This window comes from Leuresthes tenuis, unplaced genomic scaffold (genome assembly GCF_036924035.1).
Source record: "Leuresthes tenuis unplaced genomic scaffold, fLeuTen1.0.hap1 SCAF_20, whole genome shotgun sequence".
Lineage (NCBI taxonomy): Eukaryota > Metazoa > Chordata > Actinopteri > Atheriniformes > Atherinopsidae > Leuresthes > Leuresthes tenuis.
The window spans coordinates 3,244,814-3,266,386 of record NW_027325374.1 but is presented as its reverse complement, the minus strand read 5'-3'; the positions used below and the strand labels follow the sequence as shown (position 1 = coordinate 3,266,386).

Genomic DNA, 21,573 nt, shown 5'->3' with positions numbered 1-21,573 from the left:
ACGTCAGGCTGGACTCAGGGCAGCTAGCATGCGTGCGCTGTAAACAACACAGGTGTTGAGCAAAAAGAAAGCTGGCTTTTATAAATGACGGGAAAGTTGTGAGACTCAAAAGGACATTTTTTATTAAAAACAATATTTTTCGATAATTAAGTTGCATGCTATGAACTTTCGTCCATATTTCCGCTGTACGGGCATTTGCTAAGAGTGACAGCTTCGGTAGCCAATAGAAAGCCTCAAATTGAAGCCTCGGCCAATAGCAACGCAGGGGGCGGATGTCGGGTCGTTAGTAACAGGACAAGCAGGTAAGTAAGATTTTGTCTTGTTATTTTCTTAAAATTAAGCAACGCTCCGCTTGTCAGGAAAAAACACTCATTTGGCAAAACCTTTGTATGTTCGACTTGAGCTTGTTAGATTTTTTACGTGCACTTTTCTGCCAAACCGGTAAAAAACAGTAGTCATTGAGAAGTCAGTATCGGATCGGGAAGCAAACAAGCTAGCGACTATTAGCTTAGCATGCTAGCTGGTTGGCTGTTATTGGCCAGCTGCTCGGCGCTAGCTCAAACATTAGCCTGTTTAGCTTCTCTACCAGCGTTCCGAAAAACTACTATTAATTGAAAAAAATAACCGGCAGCGCATTTTTGCACTCCGTGCTCCGTAAAGAAGCTGCGTTGTAACTTTCTTTCAAACTTCCAACCTCAGTGTTGACATAATTCGACATGTAAAACTTTTTCATCATAAATTTGCAGCGATAACGTTAGTGTTGGGAACGTTAGCCCGCTAGCTTTAGCATGCCAGCTGGACGTGCAAACCGTGAGGACTCGCATCGCTGCCAGCACAGTTAGAAACTTAACTGTGTGAGCCTGGCTCCGTGTTGAAAGGTTAAAACAGAACTCTGACACTGATGCACATTTGAAATAGTTTGCTTAAACGATGGTCAGCCACGTTTACGATCAGTTCCACATCGTTTAAATGAATGGATGCTCGTCGCCGAGTCGCTTTTTATTAGAAACGTGAAGGGCAGGAAAGAAAGTAAACATCTGGTTGGTTTAATTTAGAAATGCAAAGGTTTGAGATAATTAAATCGTGACATAATGAAAAACCGCAGTGATGGATTGCGATTAAGTCCAATTATTTATTAATTAAAAACATGAATTATCTTTATTTCATGTCACTTTCTACCACATCCATCAGCTTTAGTTACTCTTTAAGACCCAAACATGTACGAAACTAATACAATTTGATGATTCCTGTCAATTTAACTACCAAACAAGTTAAGTAATCAATCAGTGAGTGACTTTGCCTCCTCAGTGTTTTCTGAGGTTTTACAAACCAAACAATTGTCAAATAAATGGAGGAAATAATCAGCAGAGTAATCTGTACCAGGAGAGAATAGAATAATCCCTTAGTTGTTCCTAAATGGGGAAATTTGCATAATTATCAGCACTGAAAAATACAGGTTATAGAAATATATATATATATATAGTCAAAAGAAACAATAATGTAAGTATAATCAATAAATAGTAGATTATCATTGTAATATTTTAAATAAATCATTCAAATATTATTTCAATCACGTCCTTTTTGGGATTAATAAAGTATTCAATGAAATATAAAAACATAAGAAATTAATATTCAAAAATAAAGCTATTAATTTCTAATGAATCTGTAGTAAACACACTCGTTATTTGCTCCATCTCCATCTTTCTTTTACATTAACTGGTGCAACAAATCACGTTAGTTATCCCCTCACACAGGAAACATTAATTTTTACCAGTTTTATTAGTATTTTCATGTAAATGTCCACAGTTTAAAGCAGAACTGGAGAAGTTTGTGAATCTTAAAGTGCATCTGACTCATACTGAAGTGTTTTCACCTTTGTTGTGAAGCCACAGTTCACCTGTTTGGTTTCCAACCCTCCACCACACTGTTTTACTCTTCAAGAAGACAACAAATTCAGGTGTCGGCTGTACATGTGCAGAGCTGAAGCACTCAGTTGTTTTTACGGCAGCAATGTTACATCCCACAACTGTAGAGGGAGCCAAAGAGCACAAAAAAAGTTAGTTTAAGGCAGTGTTTCTCAGTTCTGGTCCTCATGACCCTGTGCCCTGCATGTTTTCCATGTTTCCCTCCTCCACCACACCTGATTCAAATGAATGGCTGCTTATCAGGCCGCTGCAGAGCTTGATGACGAGCTGATCATTTGAATCCGGTGTGGTGGAGAAGGGAAACATGGAAAACATGCAGGGCAGTGGGTCATGAGGACCAGAACTGAGAAACACTGCTTTAAGGTTTGATTGGAGCTCTTTTTAGTGTCATCGGTAAAGAAAGCTGGAGAGTCGATTAACTCACCTTGGGGTGAACTTGCTGGGACGTCCACTCCTGGGAAGATTGACAGCTGTCCTGAATGTTTTCCACTTGTGAATAATCTTTCTCTCTGTAGAATGATGGACTCCAGATAGTCTGGAAATGGCCTTATAACCCTTCCCAGACTGATGGGCAGCAATACTTTAAGATAAATGAATGATAGCTATACTATAGCTCTGTTAGCTCATAGCTGCTGTTATGTGGCTACTTGCAGCTATAGGAGAGCTAACGGAGGGAATTCTACACAGGCACTCTACTGGGACCACTTCATCCACACGCCCGAGTGAATGAGCTGTGCTGCAGGGGGGCGTGTGGATGAAGTGGTCCCAGTAGAGTGCCTGTGTAGAAATCCCTCCGTTAGCTCTCCTATAGCTGCAAGTAGCCACATAACAGCAGCTATGAGCTAACAGAGCTATAGCACACGTTCATTCATTCATTCTTCTTAAAGTATTGGTGAAATAAAGACAGATAATGCCTTATTTAGAGGCTGCATCCTCTAAGCCCCGTTCACTCCGTTATATGTATCTCCAGTTATCTAAATATCTTCTGAAGGACGCAGACTTTCACCAAACTGTTCTCGGTGAGCAGATGAACGTAGTTCATGCCTGAAATAAGGTCCAGGTTTAAAAATAGCGGAGTTCCCCTTTAATTTAAACCTGCTCCTCAATAGTTTTCCGTAAAACATGCAAAGCAGCCCATAAGCTGTCCTCCATCGTTAACCTGCTGAACAACATGAAGCATCTGTCAAACCTGAGCTCTGTGAATCAGTTCCCATCTCATGTAAACAAAGCCCTGCTGCGGAGCGTTAGCTTCATATTAGCTTCGGCCAGTGAATAACAGTTGGTGCTCGATATAGTTTTAAGTCATTTACAGCAAATAGTCGATGAACTGATTTTGTTCTTTATTCTCTGTTGTTTTTAGGTTTCATGTAACTGGATTTACGGCCTCTTGGATTACTGACTGGAGTATTTCAACAATGGAGTTAAAGGTATTCCTCAATTCTGATTATTATCATTTGGCTTTTATTCAGGTTTTTCTTGCTCCGAGGCCGAGGTTTATGGTCTCAGCCTGACATCGCCACAAAAAAGGACACCACGGCTGCAAATGCCCGTAAATGAGTCGCCTTAAAGGGAACTACACAGTGTGAGGTGCGTTGGTTGAGGATAATCGCTGGACATCCTTGTGTTGGGAATGACTTTGGATCGGCTCCTGCCTCCCTGACCAGAAACAGGAGACAAACATGGACGGAGTTGTAACGCTCACTGGATAATTAACCCCAAACCGCCAGTTACTCGATGCTCGTATCAGTAGTTTTTCTCTCTTGTAGGTTTACGTTTGGCTCAGTTTTCACAGCAGGTGGATAGGCGGCACAACTTCACCGGACTTTGGTCCTGATAAGCACTGCTGGTCCCAAGGAGGTTAACGATTATAACAACAACAAAAAGCCCCTAATGAGGTGACAAAAACAAGCGCGCACAAACGCAGTCATAATAACTAATTTGGCATTCTTGTCTTCTCTGGCAGGGTGATAATTCAGAGGCCTCGCAGGGCCTGTTTGAATAAAGCAGTACGCATTAATTTTCATTAAAAGCCGGTGATTGCTTGGCTCGAACTGTGATGACACATGTGAAATCCAACCCTGGAAACATCCAATGTGCTGCGAGCCTTCCCAGAGAAAAGCTTCCCGTAAACAGGAAGTGATAAACAGTTGTTTACTTAAGTGACAAGATAGACTCCAGAAGCCTGCACAAAAATAGTCAACGTGGAGCAGCACGGATGCTGCTTTGTAATGAAATACACCTATTTATGATGAGTAGCAGCAGAGGAAATCATATGTGAGGCATTTAGGGGCTAAAAACAGCTGCATTTTAAGCCCAAACAACATTAAAGTTTCAGGGCTTCATTCTCTCATCAGCCGCTGCATACAAAGACATCATGATTAATGCTAAAATAAGGCAGTATACATTCAATAAAGCCACATTTAGATGTAACCTGGGGATATCAGACTGTGAGACTCGTGCAAATGTCTCATTTGTCTCCATTCAGAGATAACAGGGACCACAATGGTGGTTCTGCTCTTTTTTTTGTTTAAAAATGGACAATTTAGGCTACATTTTAGCTCTTTCTGCACAAATTACACAGATTACCAGACACCTCGTCCATAAGAAGGTGTCGCAATTAATGCAAAGGCCACTAGTAAAAAGTGCAGTTAGCTGGGAATCATGGGACCGGATCAAAGCGAATTCTCACTGAATGAATATTCTCTGAGCTGTAGGAGGTGGACTCCTCCGTTCTCCACCTCGGCAGCACAGAACCACCTTGTTGGAGGCCCTTTCTTCATCGGCAGCATATAGTTTCACAGATTCAATGGAATACAACTCGAATACTTTCTCAAATCTTTATTCCTGAGAGCAAAGACGGAATAAAATATATATATAACTTGTACGACACATTCTTAAATTACCCAGAAAAGTACAAAATACATTTGTTGTGCTTTAGGCTCCACCTGCTCTGTAGCGATCAGCTGATATTTATGATCAGTAATGTAACAAATGTGTCTCAAATGAGCCTTTTTACCTGCAATAATCAGCTAATCAGTGCTGTAGTGAAAATACATGCAGTAAATATCCATCTGATGCCTTCCTGTTGTTATTAGTGACGACAGCTCAGGTGGCATGTCTCCGATAGTCGATTTTGGGCTTTTTTTAGAGTAGTTTATTTATTTTTTTGCACGTTTTTGGCCCTTTTGTGGGACCACACACACATGTAAACACACACAGGTAATGTATTTAATTAATAGTGATATTAACTCTGTTGTTTGGGGGTTAGTTGAGGTTATTAGTGCAGATGTGGCAGATTACATCTTGAATGTTTGGTTCTGGTTGGTGCAATGTTTCCTGGACACCATGTGGTGTTTTTATTAGGTTTGGCTGCTTTTCACAGTCCTGTGGAGAAGAGCTCCTTCATGTGGCCACTGGCTACACCTCCACAGAGGGTGGTGTAGTGGTGGGCGATCCGGTTCCTGTTCAAAGTGACATGGGAGACACGCAGTCTGGACTGGGCTCAGTTTTCTGCGATAAGACACCCTCTGCTGTGGTGTCCAACACAAACCCCACAAGCATGGTCGCTCTGTCGCTGCTGGTTGATATTTTGATGTGTTTTTAATTAATTCGCGTGCACACAGAAGCTCTGTGTGGATAAAAACATTTGGCTTTGAGCGGGATATTAATGCACGTTGGGGGAGATGAGCTGCATTTCCAGTTTAACCAGCAGCACCATCACAGCAGGGTGAACAACAAGGGTAAAAGTGACATTGCGCTATCTTTCGGAAGACAATGCCCTCCTGTGGTATCTTCTTTGGAGCTTTTATGTCGTTTCTTATCTGCCCTTTACTCTAGTGGTGAGTATGAGAAATGTCTCCCGCCTACCAGCAAGCAACACGCGCACTCACTCTCACACGCACACACTCACACACACAGCACTTCTATGTTTGTCAGACTCAAATCCGAGGGAGAGGAGCTAGCCGCCATTTTCTAAGCGTCTCTCCCTAAAACGAGAGAAAAAGGCTCGCGACAAACTGCCATCTGGAATACCTCTCGCTCACTGGGAATCGGGATTTTCGGTCCAGGATAGCAGCGAAATCGCCTACATTTGAAGTAATTCGGAATAGGAAGGACTGTTTCACGGCCTTGTCTTATATTCGCGGTGGCGGCGAGGCGAGCTAGCCTCCGAGCAAGGTGTAGATCGTTGATTCGCCCATTGCTGAATCCGGAACGAAGCCGAGCGGCTCCGTCTCCCGGGCCCTTTCCGCATTCTGGTTGCATTTTTGGATTAATTAATGGCCAAGTGATCGATTTGAACCTCGTTTGTTGTGTTATCGCCTTTGGTTTTTTTCCACCAAAACTGCAGGGGACTGTTGCCGAAATTCCCTCGGATAGTGCAACCTCGTCACGTGGTAGGTTCCTCCTTTTTCTTTGTTAGCGAGCTAGCCAGACTGCCTGGGTCTACTCCCAACTTCTCTGCTTTTCACATATCTGCTTTAACCGCACGCACTGTGTGATCGCCCACCAGCTAATGTGCTCAAGTAAGGCACCGTACGGCCGCTGTAGATTTAAACCGAGCTCCCTGTGTTTATTTATTCGGTCTAATTATAATGCATACCGTGTCTCCGCTCTGCAATAGGTCGCAAAGCGTTGTTTAAGATGGTTAAACACAGCGATTTATGTCCAAATTATGACCTGGACTGTGTCACACAACCTGGATTTAACTGTAATCCCAACGCGTGTGTTTATCAACTGTATTATGTGCATTACTTTGGGTGTAATTGACTTAAAACCACCATTGGGGTGCGCGCATGTTACGTAGTCACCGACTAAAATGTTTACTTGCGTCCGGCTTAAAGTTGGCTTCCACCGGGATGGAAATGGCCCAAGTTACGCAGCCACACGGCGACAGAAATGTGGTTGTGGTATGTGTCGTTTTACTGCAGCTGGCTGGGGAGACGCACGCCAGCTTGCCAGCAGGTTGTTTCTTGCATCAGCAGCTTTCTTGGGCTAACGTTAGCCACGAGCGGAGCGCATTAATACGCACGGAGTGACCGGATCCGAAGCGGGGCAGGTTCGGCTCTCGGTGCTCGGGGTTGCGGTGCTCTGAATTATCGTGTGCTGCTGGTGGCTGAAGCTAATTAAATCGGATAGAATAAACGTGTATGTTTGTACACGCGCACCCTGGCCGCCTTTAAAACGCACAGATGGTTTAGTAAACACCAGGAAGACATTTTGGTGATTACGTTATGGTCGGCTAACGCTGGATGTGGGCATTTTTTGTCGCATCTTAAGCCAGATAGTTTACAGAATAGCATGGGGATTATTATGGTTACGCTGTTGCAAGTCGTTGATTATTTAATTTACCTCCACGCACGCACGCACGCACACACGCCCGTGCAGCATGAAGTCACTCATAATGTTTGGAGCGGAATGGGTGGTTTTAGGGAGATGAATTGCATTGCATAATCTTCCTCGGAAATACCAACATGGCGTAGTGCGCGCTGACTGGAAACTGCGGTGAAATACTGAGCCCCCATTCATCTGACCCTGCAGACGATGCGCGGGGATGCAGCTCTTATCTTTCAGTGTTTGAAGGGAGGCGTTTTGAAAGTTTCTCATGAATGCACAGCCATTCGGCATGTAAGATATGTTAATCATTAAAACGATGCTAAGGCCGTTGGCTTTCTCCCCGGATGGCCCTTTTGGAGAAGCATTCTCAACCCCCCAGCCTCAGTTTTATCAGGGGAAATTTAGATTATTTGATAAGTTGTGCTGAAAACGACACAGGAATCCTGCCAGGATGACGCCATGAGCTTGGAGCTAATGCTGGGGCCTAAATCCACCTACTTACAGTCCCTCTGATGAACCCTGCTGCCAGGGCACATGTAGGGCACTGGGGTTTGGGCAATTTGCATCTGCTTCTCGTCTTTCTTCCCTCATCGGACATCGGTCGCAGAGGTTTCACGTATAACGCGAAGCCCAGAGAGTAAACGCCAAAGAGGGCTCGTTCGCGCAGGCCTGGGTGTAGTGGGAATTATTTATTGGCCTTGAAATTTAGCTCAGATGTCTGTTATTCCGTCTGTATCGTAGCATCCCACTCCCCAAGGTCAGTGCACGTCGTTCATGTCCACATCTTGGAAACTGCCCCGTTTTTAACCATTTGTGACTGAACTGGAGACAAATGGCTGTTTTAGTAGCTTGTATGAACTACACAAATGTAAAGAACTCTTGATCTTCCTGTTTAACGTTGTTTTTCCTTCTGTTGATTGGTCAACAAAACGTCAACTCTCCAGATTCATTCTGCTAGTTCTTTAACTGCATTTGGCTCATTTTTACTTCATCTTTTGTGTGTGGGAGGACTCTCTGTTGTTGAGCTCTTGTATAAATGCATTTTCACTTCATTTTTGTGCCTAATATTGAAGCTTTGCTGCTTTCTGTTGGGTGGTGGTTGGTACTTTTCCACTCTATTGTGCCACAGAACCTGTTGTGCAAGTATTTAAGTTAAATGTTGTATATGCTGTGCGGCCCGCGGTCGCTTTGTTTTCCAGCCTTGAAGCTTTTCTTTAACGTGGAGGTGATGTAGAATACATGTTTTCGTTAACACCTGATCACAAAGTGAGTTGTCACTTCCTTTAAGGTGTTACTTCACTGTATTTGTTTGTTTTCTGACTGAATAGTTTCAGATTTATCTGTGCCAATGACAACTTTGAGGTTTCAGTTTTGTATCAATGATAAATAAGACGCTTTACTGTATGTATGCATGTGTTTTCCACTGGTGACACCCTTCCCTGTACAGATCAAAGGTATCCAGAGCACCTGTAGAGTTTGATGTTTGTCTTACGAATGCTAGACTTTATGTGACCATTTTGTTTAACTTTATTTTCTCCTCTATTCCTTTTGTTTTTCTCTTTATTTTCCCTCCGTGTTCTCTCCAGGCTGTCCTCAGGTGGGGCAGTAAGCGGGTGGAGTGGAGCAGGCCGAGGTGCCCGTCCCTCTGCACTGCATGGCTGCGATGGCGCCCGCTCTCACCGACGCCCCAGCCGAAGCTCACCACATCCGCTTCAAACTGGCTGCCCCATCCTCAAGTCTCTCACCAGCCAGTGCAGAGAACAACGGTAACGCCAGCAACATCCTCATCCATAGCAGCGGCCCCGCTAAGTGCAAGGTCACCTCTGAAGAGTGCCCTCTTGACTTTTGCGGCGGCGGCGACCAGGAACAGCAGCAACCGCAGCCCCAGCCCGACTCCGTGTCCCAGGCCTCGGCCCTGGGCAAACTCCAGCCACTGGTGGCCTCTTACTTATGCTCTGATGTGACACCTGTCCCTTCAACTAAGGAGTCAATCAAGCTGCAAGGAGTCCTCATCAAACAGTCCGTGTTGAAAGGCCACAGAATACTGCCCAGCTCCCTGCTCAACGGCGGGGGAGACTTCCTCCTCAGGAAGAGGCAGGCCATAGAGCTCTCTGGAGGCCAGCTTAAAAGCCTCATGAGTGGCAGCACGAACGGGAGCGGCCAGCCCATGGCACCTGTCAATGGCCTGGCCAAGAAGCTGGCCACCATGTCTGGCTCTGGCTGTGTGGTTGCAGTGAACGGCGACAAGCCTCCTGCCGCCACAGACTCTCAGTCCCAGAACCTGCCACTGGACTCTGAGACCTTGACAGCGACTATATCAGGGCACATCCCGGTGATAGGAACCCTCAAACAGAAGCATTCCTCTGGGGTTTCTCAAAATACAGATGAAAAAAGCCTCGAGCCACCAGTGATTCACTCTGCTGCACTTTCCCCCTTTACTCACGACAACTCAAACTCCACTGAACAGTTTAATTTGGACGAGGCTGATTCACACGCCCCCACCAGTCAGCCGCAGGGTCCTGACAGGGAGAGGCCAGGTAGCAGCCAGCAGGGCTCCCCACCTTGCTCCGCTCCGACACAGCCTCCCCTGCCCGGCAGCTCTTCCTCAGACAGCCTCGACGCTCACGTTCGAGAGCGCACGCTTCTCAACAGCAGCCGCCAAGCTGAGATCGAAAGCCGGCTGCGGCGCCTGCGCAAACGTCTTCAGGTGGTGCAGGCGAAGCAGGTGGAGCGGCACATCCAGCAGCAGCTGGGGGGCTTCTTGGACTCTACTCTTAGCAGGCTTCTGGCCGGTAACCGCAAATCGGAGGCCGCCGTCCCTTCGGCCTCGTGGAGGACCGGGCGCCACTCTTCGTCAAACAGCAGGGACAGCCTGGGTCGCTTCCTGAAAAGTGGCTCCATGCCCTTGGAGCTGGAGAGGCTGTATTTGAGCGGCTCTGCAAACCTTCACTCGGCAGAAAGCGCCTTTGACTCCGATGTAACAGAAAGTAGCTCTGGTGGGGACTCTGACCTGGAAGAGGAGGAGCTGTCCAGAGTGGACATTGAGCAGCGACATGTTAAAATGTAAGTGCAGTGTCCTCATCCACTTATTCTGACCCCACAGGTCTGGATAACACACCCAGAAACCTTTAACTTTTGATCCTCCACTGTAGAGTTAATTCAAAGCTGACTGTTGTGTTTAACTTGCTTAAATAAGTCACATTACTTGTGTGTCATGGTGATCGGAGCAGCTCCAGTGCCTGTATTTCCAGGCCCTGGCTTAGCAGGTGCTAATGACAATCATAACCGGCTGGTCTGCTTTGGCTCAAACTCCAGGGAGGGGTAGAGATACAAGTCACCCAGAGAGCATGTGTTGGGGGGGGGGGTGTCCTGTAGAGGACGCACGGGTTCGAATGGACTCGAGAGACTCGCTGCGCTTCCTTCCTTCTGGGAGGCTGAAACCGAACGCTGTTTATCCACAGAGCCTCTCGCTGTTTTGATTTCAACTGAAACCCACAAGGAGCACGAAGCTGGTGGGGGGGGGGGGGGGGGGGCAGCGGCGGCGGCGGGGGGGTTGTTGGGTTTAGCGGAAGGTGTGGTGGGATTTTTTGTTTTGTACCTGCTTCCTGGCGTAGTGTCGGGTTTGCCTCAGCGGGGTCATGGAAATGTATTCCATGGGAAGTGCACGTCAGAGTGCACGGTGCCATTAGTATTAAGAGGAGAGGGGGGGGGGGTACAGCAGGTGGCTGAGCAGCGTTAATGGACTTACTGATCTGTGTAGGATTGGGTAGATTATTAACAAAGAAGCTCAGAACGCTGATTTCTTTATGATCCGTTCGCACATCGACTTTAAACCTTTGACTCGTGTCCCAACAGGAAGTTTCTGCACTCGAAGCCCTAAAAATAACTTTTATGTAATCTAAAAGGCAGAAAAGTTTGTGTAATAACGACTCTGCGTCTCTAATTATAACTTAAAGAACTGCAAACTAGATATTAAGAATCTTGAAATGATGTAATGAGAGCTGAAAGCTTACTTAAAGTTCATATAATTAAACCTTCAGTCCATAGAAGCCTTTTATGGCTGTAAATATTTATTTAGAAATAAGAATAACAAACTCCAGGTTAGTTTTCTTTTGCTCCACAGACGGATTTAAAGTTTTGCTGCTTCATGTTGATCAGAAATAAGTGATTTATTATCAGATCAGTAGAAGTAGAGGTCAGAACAGCTGATTCACACGGTCAAACATTACGAGAACTGCTCCGCTCTAATTAAAACTCGGACAGATTCTTTTATTTTCCTGAAATTCGCTCATTGTCACATGGTTAAATTTGCAAAATGAGAGAGCTGCAGGTGTTTTTATGCACTACAAACAGTTTTAATCTGCTTTATTTGTCATAATTGTTCAGTTTGTCGGATGGTTTTATTGGAAAGAGCTGGAAATCGATGGATCTTGCACATAAAAATGCAAAAATACATTAAATATCAGTATTTGGGATCAGTTTATAGTTGTAGTTCAGGTTTAACCCTTTCATGGAGCTCTACCTGTGCTTGTGTTGTGAGCCTCGGCGGTTCGTGCTGTCAGTAAACACCTGGAATAAGTGGAGGAATCTCTTGTAATGCATAATAAATAATCAGTAGGGCCTGAACAGGAAGCTCCTCGCGTTTATTGTTAGTTTTTCCTGTAAATGTGACCGCTAACCCGCTGGTATTCTCAAACAACCATTTAAAATTCACAGCTTTCTCCTCCTTATCCTCGCTAATCTATCAGAGCAGACGTGTCCCGTCTTGTTCCTGCTTTCCAGCGCCATCGGAAGGGTTTGTTCAGGCAGAAAAATGAACTTTAACAAGTATTTTTCACGTTTTCAGTGCCTCGAACGCAGTTAGAAACATGGAGAAACTGTCATCCAGTAACACATTTGGGCTGTTTTGCTTCAGGAAAAAGAATCACTGATTAATCAGCAGCTGCATGTGCTGACCCACAAAAGCCTGGAAAGGCGAGTATTGAGCCTGTGCTGTGCTGCTGTCACTTTTTCCATCATAAACACGACTTAAATGTGAGGAGAATGAGTTAAAAGATGCTCTTTGAGGTGCTGTTGGTTGTTGTATTTGAAGAATAAGGCAGTTTGCAGTTAAATTGGCTAAAAAGAATCCAACAGAACTTCCTGTTTTATCATATTTTTGTGTATTTTCAGCACCTGCCGCCCACTCATTCATTATAACCGAGTGAAAGCTACCTTGAATATTCCAAACGGGTTTCTTTATTAGCAGCTGGACATTGTTTAGTCATTCATCAGATGGGTAGAAACTAACCGGCATGTCTCTCAGGAAGCAACGGCTAATTTTTACACATTTGAAGACGATTGAATGTCTTCTTCAGGCAGCAGCACCTCAGTTATTTAGCTGAGGTTCCAGCGGTGTGGAAATAATCTCCTGGCTTGTGTGGATGCTTTGCGTTGCTTACAGTAATCCCGTCATCCCTGCCTGTCGTATCTCTGGTTTCCCGTATCTCGGAGGATTGGGGCCCAGCCAACATCTGTTCCCGAGCGTTTGCTGCAGGGCCTTTTCCCTTTGTCAGTGTTTCTGGTGACGTCCACGATGGCCTCTAACTTCAGTTAGTGGCGGTCTCCCTTCGTTTTTCTTCCTCTTTTGGACGCCGGCTGCGGGGATGCATTAGATTAGGCGCGTTACGAGGAGCACGGGCTGTTCTGTGTGCAGAAACGAGTGGGAACGGTTTCTGAGGCAACCGTAGTGCTCATCAGGAAATCTCAGATCTTACATAATGGCTCATAGATGGAAGAATGAAAGTGTCTGACTGTTTCTGATCGAACCCAAACGTCCCCAGAAGTGTCTGGTGCCAAAGCTGCGTCCATATGATGCAGAGTGCACGTTGCTCCTCTGACGCTCATGCATTCGGACAGTTAAAGCGCCCGTTTCCAGCTGCACGTGCATTAGGCTGATTGAGACCACAGCGTGCCTTTCATGCTTATGGCTCAGCATTACTCTGCAGTCTGAGGGCCTCACTTATGTTTTCCCTCATTTGGATTTCTGCTGCGCATGTACACATGCATGTATGCGAGCCCTTGTGCAGGTTTGGTTCCTACTGGACACATCTGGATGTGTTTAGCTCGGCCCAAGTTCCCCAACACGAACCCACAGGCGTTACATAACCCCCCTCTTTTATGTAATGACTGCTGCAGCTCGCCGGCTGAATTTGCCCTCTAGTTTTTCCTGCCCCACACCCTGTTCTGCCGGCTTCTCTCGTTCCCAGTCCCGGCTCCAGAGCAGTTTCTTCCTGTTAAAGATGAGTTAAACCAGCTGTCCGATGAAATTCCTGCCAGACGTCCTGGAACATCGGAGCAAACCTTGAAAATAAGGCAATTTTCTGTCTCCAAGTTGTTTTGGTATCAGAGCAGCTTTCTTAATGTGTTCGACTGTGGAGAATAAATGAATTAAGATGACAGCTGCTGCTTTGTTTTCCCTTCTTCTTCTTGTTATGGAGCGTAAATGGCCACCGGTTTGTGAAGCATAATTACAAAGTGGTTTTATTTAATTTCATGTGGAAAAGCAGTGTCTGCAGGTCCATCATGGAAATAAAAACCTTATGATTCCTTATATTTTGTCAGTCTTAACGCTATAGTTTGGATTTTCCTCGAGCTACACAGACACCGTTTGTCTTAAACTTCCCATTCACTGCTTTATTTGAAGAGCTTTTGTTGAAATCTGTATTTAAAGTCTTCAGAGAAACCAGCTGCAGGCTCGAGCTGTTGAAGGGAGCTTTGCTGGAGTTTCAAGTAATATCTTTAGCAAGAGAAGGTTGCTCAGCTCGAATGATCCGTGTGAGACTGACGCAGAGCCTTTGGCGCAGCCCACATGTTTTACTTATGCAGTTGTGAGAGTTTTAAAGGCGTCACTTTGCAGTTAGACCCCCGAAATGCGAGTTGGTGGCAGCGTTTTTGTGTCCCTCACACGGAAGTTACTGGAGATGGTTTCAGTTCTGTGAGCATGCAGTGAGATAATAAAAGCTAAACAACAACTGTGACTTTTACTGAGGAACAACGTTGGATGATTTGTTTGGAGCTTTGAAAACACCGGAGGAATTAACGGTGACTCTCTGTTATCGGGGCACATTATCGGGCTGTGGCCCCCCGCGTTGTAGGGAGGAAACGAGGAAGTTTAAGTGTAAAAGCCTACCATGGAGGGAAAGGAGGGAGGCGTTGCTAAAATATGAGGCTAGGTGCATGTTTCAAACTCCCCGGGGAGGCAGTGATGGTGGAGCTGGGAAGATCAGCACAGCCTCATCTCGCTCCTCCTCCACGCTGCTGGACAATCATGGCAGATGGTGGCTGGTACTGAGCGTTAATGTGGAGATACCCTCTGTCCGATTTGTACGGTGAGAGGAGGAGGAGGAGAGCCGTGTGCACAGACCCTGTGACTTTAACAGGAAACTTTGATTAATCCCGGTTTGTTACTGCTGATGTTCTCACCTTCGGATGTGCATCAGGCCTGAGGCGGCTGCACCTTTACTGTGGATTTCCTCCTCCCTCTGGTTTCTTTTTAATCAGATCTGAAGCTCTGCTGCATGATTGCACCACTTGTGTGTAAAGTTTGGAAGTTTTTCCTCTGGAAGCTTCAGTGAGTTACTTTCTATGAGCTGCACAAACACTGAAGTTTTTTTAATGGGAAATTTAACTGCATACTCATGACGAAACGTCTATAAATAACCCTCGAACTGCCCCATGTGACAGGATGAATATCTTGGTAACGACTCAACATAAATAGCAGTATATCCCTCTCTGTTATAGAGAGACTTTTTGGGGTGTAACTCTCCAGATTGTCGCTTGTTTTTAAGAGAATTATCTTTAAAATATTATCTTGCTTCCTCTGGCTGGAGAGGGGGATTGTATGTGTTGCTCGTGAGTTATCGACAGGGGAAGTTTGACAGTGTGAATATGTGGAAGCAGCTGTATTTCATTTTGTGCTTTGGGTAGAAACGCCGCTCTGCTGTGACTGGATTTATGAAAGCGCCTGAACCGGTTCGTGTCTCGGCTCACGGGGCAGGACTTGTCGTGTTTTTAAGAGCGCGGCCAAATGAACTGGTCAGATTTAGACCGTGTTAGACAGCTTTAACGCCTGCCTTAAACTGAAGGTGATCCATCGACCACGAGCGAAGTCACGTCAGCACCCGTCCACCTCGGCCGGAGCCGCCGCTCATCCCGGCACCTGCTGGGTTCTGGCAGAGCGAGCAGAGCCAGGGTCACTTTGCTGTGGGGGTGCCACATATGTGCTGCATCCAGAGATGCACCACAGCGGAGAATGTGCTGACGGCCAGAAAACGGCGGCTGGTGGGCTGCGTGTGGGAGTAGGGGGGGGGGGGGGGGGGGGGGGGGGTATGTCCTGGTTAGAGTGCTGCTCACCAATCCCTCCTCCTTATTCTCTGGGTCTGTGATGATTGAGATCCTTGGACTTGTAACAGCCTCCATGTGTTTGTGTTTTACTAAACTTAAGTTTCTGGCTCTTTTCCCCTCTTTATCCGAATAAATGAATGGTCTTTTCAGCCGTGACAGCCACCTGGCTTAAAGAGGTGAAGCCTGATCCAGTGTTATGTCCTCCAACATTACCCGATCGTTTCCTTTCTCTTACTTCTGAGGACTTCCTCTGCTTCAGAAGTTTGACTCGTCTCTACCTGGTCTCCTGAGCTTTATTCTCCCCTCGTTGGCTCACCAATTTGAAGTGGTTGTGGCTGCACGCTGGATGCCATTAGTGGGCTTTTGACAGCCTCCACCGGCTCTTAAAGATGTGAATTAATTGCCTCCACCAGTTCATTGATCGGCTGCACCAGCCATGGGCGTGATCAGGAGTGTGTGGCAATGTTTGTGGACATTCGCCACCTATTGTGTAAGAGCAGTGCGTGACTGTTGATCTAAGCAGAACAGGCCCGAGTCTGTGGAGGAGCAAAAGGAAATGGTGTATAGCAGGAAATACTGCAGCTGTATTTGCAGCTTTGTCCTTGATGCTGCGTTGCAGGGAACACGCCGTCGTTGTGCAAATGCTGAGTAAAAGAAGGAATCGAACCATTGGCGGCTGATAATCGACGTTAAAGTCAGAAGAAGTCTGCCTCTGCTCAGCTCCACAGTAAGACGGGGTTCCTGGTTGGATTATTGCTTATCCCAGTGTCTGCTGCACTGTTCCCTGACCCAGCCCCACCCCCTCCAGCACTCCATGGCCTGTAGATTGCTTTTAAAGCCCGTCTGTTCCTCTCCAGCCTGCCAGAGCTTCCCAGCCCTGTTGTCCTCGTTTTTCCTCCCCCTTCCTTGTCTCTCTTTCAGGGGCAGACTTTCTCGGCTTCTTCCATCCTGGTAGAGTTTTTTTAAACTGAAAACAAAGATGGGGGGGGGTGGGGGCAGGAAACACAAGAGTGCAAGGTCTATCTTTGTCTACCATCTGAGTCATTATTTTCATTGTTCAGCCTCAGTCACTGCAGCTCATAGTTGGGGGAAATGGCGCCCCCTGTGGCCTCTGCCTCTCATTGCAGGAGCAGACATTTTCCTCTCATGTCTGCCTTTGAAATGCCCATTCTGTGTGTCATACTGGTAAAATGGAGTACCCTGTTCTGTGCTGGCACCCCGTCTGTGCACGGCGGTGCATCAGTGGGACTGAAATACAGAGCTGTGTTGTGTTTCTCCCACATTTAAATGGCAGTAGTAATCGTGATGTTTTTGAGCACACGGCCTCTCCAGGCTGCCTGCAGCTGCCATCGCTGGGAGCTTTCTGTAATGCTGATTCACTGACCTCTGCAGTCCGACCGGGGAAATGCTGTAACCATCAGTGTGTTTGTTGTATCTCATGGAATAAGACGCCTCGTCACAACTTAAAAACGGCGAGGAGACGAGATGCAAATAATCATATTAGGTTACGTAAAGTAGGCAGGTTTTTTTGTTCTTTTTCGCCAAGAATCTCACCTGCTGTGCTTGAGACGAGCGCTCAAACCCTGTTTCTTTGTTTTGTCTCTCAGATGGAAGCGAGCAGAGAGCCGCTACACCGTGGAAAGAGCCGCTATCATCAGCCACTGGAACTGGCTGCAGGCCCACATCTCGGATCTGGAGTACCGCATCCGGCAGCAGACGGACATCTACAGGCAGATCCGTGCCAGCAAGGTGCGTTTCTCCTATTTTGGTTGAAGTTGGCTCTTCAGCCTCTGCAGGAGGGAAGCTCCAAAGTCTCCAAAGCTGTTCTCGGCGTTCTGTGTTTGCAAATGAAGGAAGACGGCAGCATAGATGCAGAAACTGTGCAGACGGGAGTGAGGGGAGCGCTTTGACGCCATCCTTTCGCTGCGAGGCGCAGGTGTGGGTTTTTAAAGGGCTGTGAGGACTTCTGGCATCAGCTGAGAGGTCATTTAATTTCCCTCGGACCTAAGAAGAGACTCTGCTCGAGTTCTGAATGCAAACTGTTCTTTCAGATGGACTTTAACAGTCGGTGAGCCTTGGAGTCGGGTTGATTTTAAGCGTATCTTCTGGTGTTTCCACTTATGTGCAAAGATTACAGCTTTTGTCTCATTTTCTCTGCAAACCAAAGCAATTTCTGCCGTTTCCAGGCAGTGAACTGAGCTGCTGCTTCAGCTTTAGATATGAAAACACCAAACCGTTTTATAAACGCAGCTTTTTTTATTCATTTAATGTTTATTTAATGAAGAAGTCGTGTTCTTCCAGTGCTTTGTCTTCACATCCGTGTTCAAGCTCAGCTTTTATTGTTCTCTCTTGAATGAGGCATCGAGACGCCACACTGGCTGTGCTTTATAATTACGGTTTTCACAAAGTTTTAATTGGTCGGGTTGGTCTCCGTAGCTCCGCCCCCAAGCCTCTGACATGAGCTGTTCTTTGCTTTGCACCAGAGAGGAATACTTTTCTGGCTTTGAGTCTGAGCTTCAACAGAACTGGGCCTAAGTTGGCTGAGTTTATGTCACTGTTGATGTGACTCGTTTGCAACGTGAAACTCAACAAAGCCGCATGTGTGACTCTGTTTAACTCGCAGCACTTATTTCTGTCCGGGAATGAAGCGCTCACACTAACGTCTTTGTTCCACAGGGCTCGGTGGAGTTGGGAGGCGCTGCCCCCAGCGCGGCGATCGCAGGTGGGACGGAGGTGAAGACGGAGCCTGGAAACACTCAGGTCAGCAGAATCGAGCCTTTCTTTGCATTTTCTGCTTTGTTGCTGCAGCCTCGTCACAATCAAAGCTCCTTCAACTGATCTCAGCTGTTAGCTAAGGAAACAGTTTGCTTTTCTGTGTCTGCTCATGTGTTGTTGTAATTAATAGCTGCAAAAGCCATTGGAGGGGGGAGGGGGGATGACTTATTTAAAGAAGAAATTACTGAAGAAAAGAGCCTGAATGATGTTTCTTGCATTGAAGGCTCAGCAGAAAACATTTGAGTTTAAAAAGCTCTTAAAAGAACGCGCCAGCCTGTGAACAATCATGAATAATAAATGTAAAGTGATTAATTTAGCCTTCATCCAGCACTTGTTTGAGTTGAACCTGTTTGTTCCTGCAAAGGTGGAAATGACACGAGTCTCAGAGTAAGAAGCTCCCAAACGATTGGTCTCTCTGGTTCTGTGGAAATGCTTCACAGCACACCTGTGTGATGGTTTGGGACTGTGCTGGAGCATGTTTGTGGTGCAAAGCTCCAGGCTATGCATCAGGATGACGGTGCAGAGCGAGGTTTCTCAGCGCTGGGAGAGCCCAGCCCTTCCAACAGATCTGAGCTGAATAATTTAAGGCCTCAGGGCAGGGATGGTGTGGTTGGCCTATTGTGTTGTTTCTTTAAATATCCCGTCCTGGCTGAATGCTGTTCCCGTGCCAGTTGACACGAGGTGGAGTCTCACTGGTTTTGTCTTATCTGTCGACGCAGGATGTTGGTTCAGAACGGCTGGAGCACTCAGGCGCCGCCCACATCGCCAACACAGAGCAGGGCCCGTGGAAAGGTCAAAACGGGCAGCCAGTTAACGGCGTCCTCAGCAGGTATGGCTGGTAATGATTACCTCATGTCAAGTTCTCAGAAGGGCAGTCATCTTTCTGAGAAACACGGGGGGTGGGGGGTCTTTTTAGTGCTGCACATCGAAGATTTTTAATTATGAGATGCAGTTAATCTGACGTTTAGGTTCGTGACTCAGGTGTGAGTCACCGCCACACCGAGCAGAAACGCCACTTATTTACCGAGAAAATGTGAGCGTTTCGCACCTTTTTTAGGATTTTCCTCGGCTCTGATGTTACAGAGAGCCGTTCAGTTTTAAAATGAACACATTAAGACGTACAGAAATCAGTAAATATGTATGAAATAGTTAAATTAAATGAATAAAATGTACATTTTTCAATGGTCAACGTTTTATTTTGAGACTTTTACTTTCTAACAGCTTTTATTTCAGTTCCTTGTATTCAGATGAAGGGGTGTGGTTATCTCAGTCAGGAACAAATCAATGAATTTGCTGTCTGATGGTTGATTTTTCCAGCTGTCAGGATGCTATAATGCATCAGTTCAGAGGCAGATAGACGCAAACTTCAGGATTAAAACAGGGTGAGGCAGCAGAGTTCGACAGAAGTGGGAAACTAGTCTCCATCTAAACGAGTGGCTGCTGCTGAAATGGAAAAAAAGCAGGAAGAGAGTCTCTGCACTTAGTAATTGTGAGGGAGGAAGTGATGTTTTCAGACAGAAATCAACCTTAAAACTTCAGGCTTTCCTGACTCATGAAATGGATAAAAATGCCACCATGAGATGGAGAAGTTGGCCCTTGAAAAGTGGACGTTTTATCCGTTTAACTTAGACTCGAGCTGCTCTCCGTTGGGAATGTTTGCCTAACAAATGAAGCATAAATAAGACGGAAAACCTCTGATTTCTGCAGCCTCACTCGTTGTCGTTCTGACAGGATGGCGGACGGCGCCGACTCCAAGCACCAGCAGTCTCTGGCGTACGACAGCACGTGCGTGGCTGCGCGCACGCGGCCGCTGGTCAGCTGTCGGCGACGGAGGCTCATTCAGCCCAACACGGTGCCCAACGTCAACGGCAAGGTGAGGCCTCGTTTCATCCAACGCCTGCTCTGTGTGTCCAGGGGAGAACTCTGTGTTGCACACGGCTCTCTGGTTAGCTCTGCGGTTTGTAACCTAATAACTGAATAAACAAGAGAAGGCTGACTTGTGCGTGGAATAAACGGGGCATTGTGGTGCCGAGTCGAGCGAACAAAGAAGAGTAATCAACCTTGTGACGACTCGCAGGTCAGAAATAGAAACACAAGCTCATTGTGAGTGATTTTTCCACCACGACAGGAACCGTCAACGTGCTCATTTAGGTTTTAAGTGTTAATTTTACTTAAACGTTCAGTTCCAAACCTAAGAAGCCGCCTTAAATCTCTGTTAAAGGAGGAGAAACATCTACTTCCTGGTGTTAACCAGATGTTGTGACCTTTGACCCGCAGGCCCCGAGAAGCAGCTGTGTCCAGTGTAACTGCAGGGTGAACCCCAACTGTGTGATGTGTGGTGGCTGGCCCACCCCAAGAGAGGACCCTCAGTACGAGCTGCCCACCCTGGAGCGCCTGTCAAGGCTGGATCTTGGCGTCCACCCCATCCTCTCCTTCCCTGACGGTCAGTGCTGGGCTCCAGTTTACGCTGTCATTTCCTACTTTACATCTCCAAGGGAAGACAAACAAGGAGTGGCCGGAGAGGGGCAGGAAATTCTTAGCGGGACATTTTCACTCTCTTAGGAAACCTCTGGAGATGCCCAGAAAAAGGAAGAAGAAGAAGATTGTTTCAGTGCTTTGCTGCTTCTTTCACTCACTGACACCCGTCTGCTCTATGTAGATCTTTTGTTCAGCACAAGATCAAAGCAAATCAAGCAGTTTTTTTACATTTAACTGCACAGATAACTGAGAAAAACTGCCAATAAGTGCAACACAGCATGTAGCAGCTGGTAAATGGTGACACGCCAGAGGCAAATCTGAGGAATCCAGCTGGTAAAATACCTTTGCTTCCTTCCTCAGACGTTTGCATCGGCCTGCGTCTGCAGCAGGTGATGAAGAGCCAGTGGCAGACGAAGTCTCTGGAGAGGAGCAAACCACTGAAGAAGCTCTCCCTCAAACACAAGCTCTCCTCGTCCAAAGAGAAGCACAAGTTCACCAACTCGCTCATGGCAGTCAGTAAGTACAGATCCCGCCCCTGAAACTCTGACCCAAGCAGCTTAGCTTGTTATCGGGACATTTTCCTTCTCTCCCAGCTGTTAGTTTTTTATTTTTCCACCATAATTGCTCTCAGAACGTTCTCTGAGGGGAATCTGCGAGCCGCTGCTTCAGTCGGTAG

General features: G+C 46.4%; 1 protein-coding gene across 5 annotated transcripts in view; it reads left to right on the top strand.

Annotated features, from left to right (window-relative positions):
* Nucleotides 1-270: 270 nt before the first annotated feature.
* LOC140278921 (KAT8 regulatory NSL complex subunit 1-like) overlaps nucleotides 271-21,573 on the top strand; it is a 28,606-nt gene continuing 7,303 nt past the window's right edge. Inside the window, exons 1-9 of one of the 5 annotated variants that reach the window (XM_072374009.1) lie at nucleotides 271-302; nucleotides 3,286-3,352; nucleotides 8,846-10,322; nucleotides 17,252-17,393; nucleotides 18,321-18,404; nucleotides 19,139-19,248; nucleotides 20,127-20,292; nucleotides 20,697-20,862; nucleotides 21,258-21,413. In XM_072374009.1, coding sequence (XP_072230110.1) covers nucleotides 8,914-10,322; nucleotides 17,252-17,393; nucleotides 18,321-18,404; nucleotides 19,139-19,248; nucleotides 20,127-20,292; nucleotides 20,697-20,862; nucleotides 21,258-21,413 — 2,233 coding nt within the window. In that variant the 5' untranslated portion in view covers nucleotides 271-302; nucleotides 3,286-3,352; nucleotides 8,846-8,913. Of the gene's footprint in view, nucleotides 303-3,285; nucleotides 3,353-5,835; nucleotides 6,320-6,362; nucleotides 6,449-8,845; nucleotides 10,323-17,251; nucleotides 17,394-18,320; nucleotides 18,405-19,138; nucleotides 19,249-20,126; nucleotides 20,293-20,696; nucleotides 20,863-21,257; nucleotides 21,414-21,573 lie in introns of those variants that run through there. The other 4 variants (XM_072374008.1, XM_072374012.1, XM_072374011.1 and 1 more) reach the window with 4 other exon arrangements.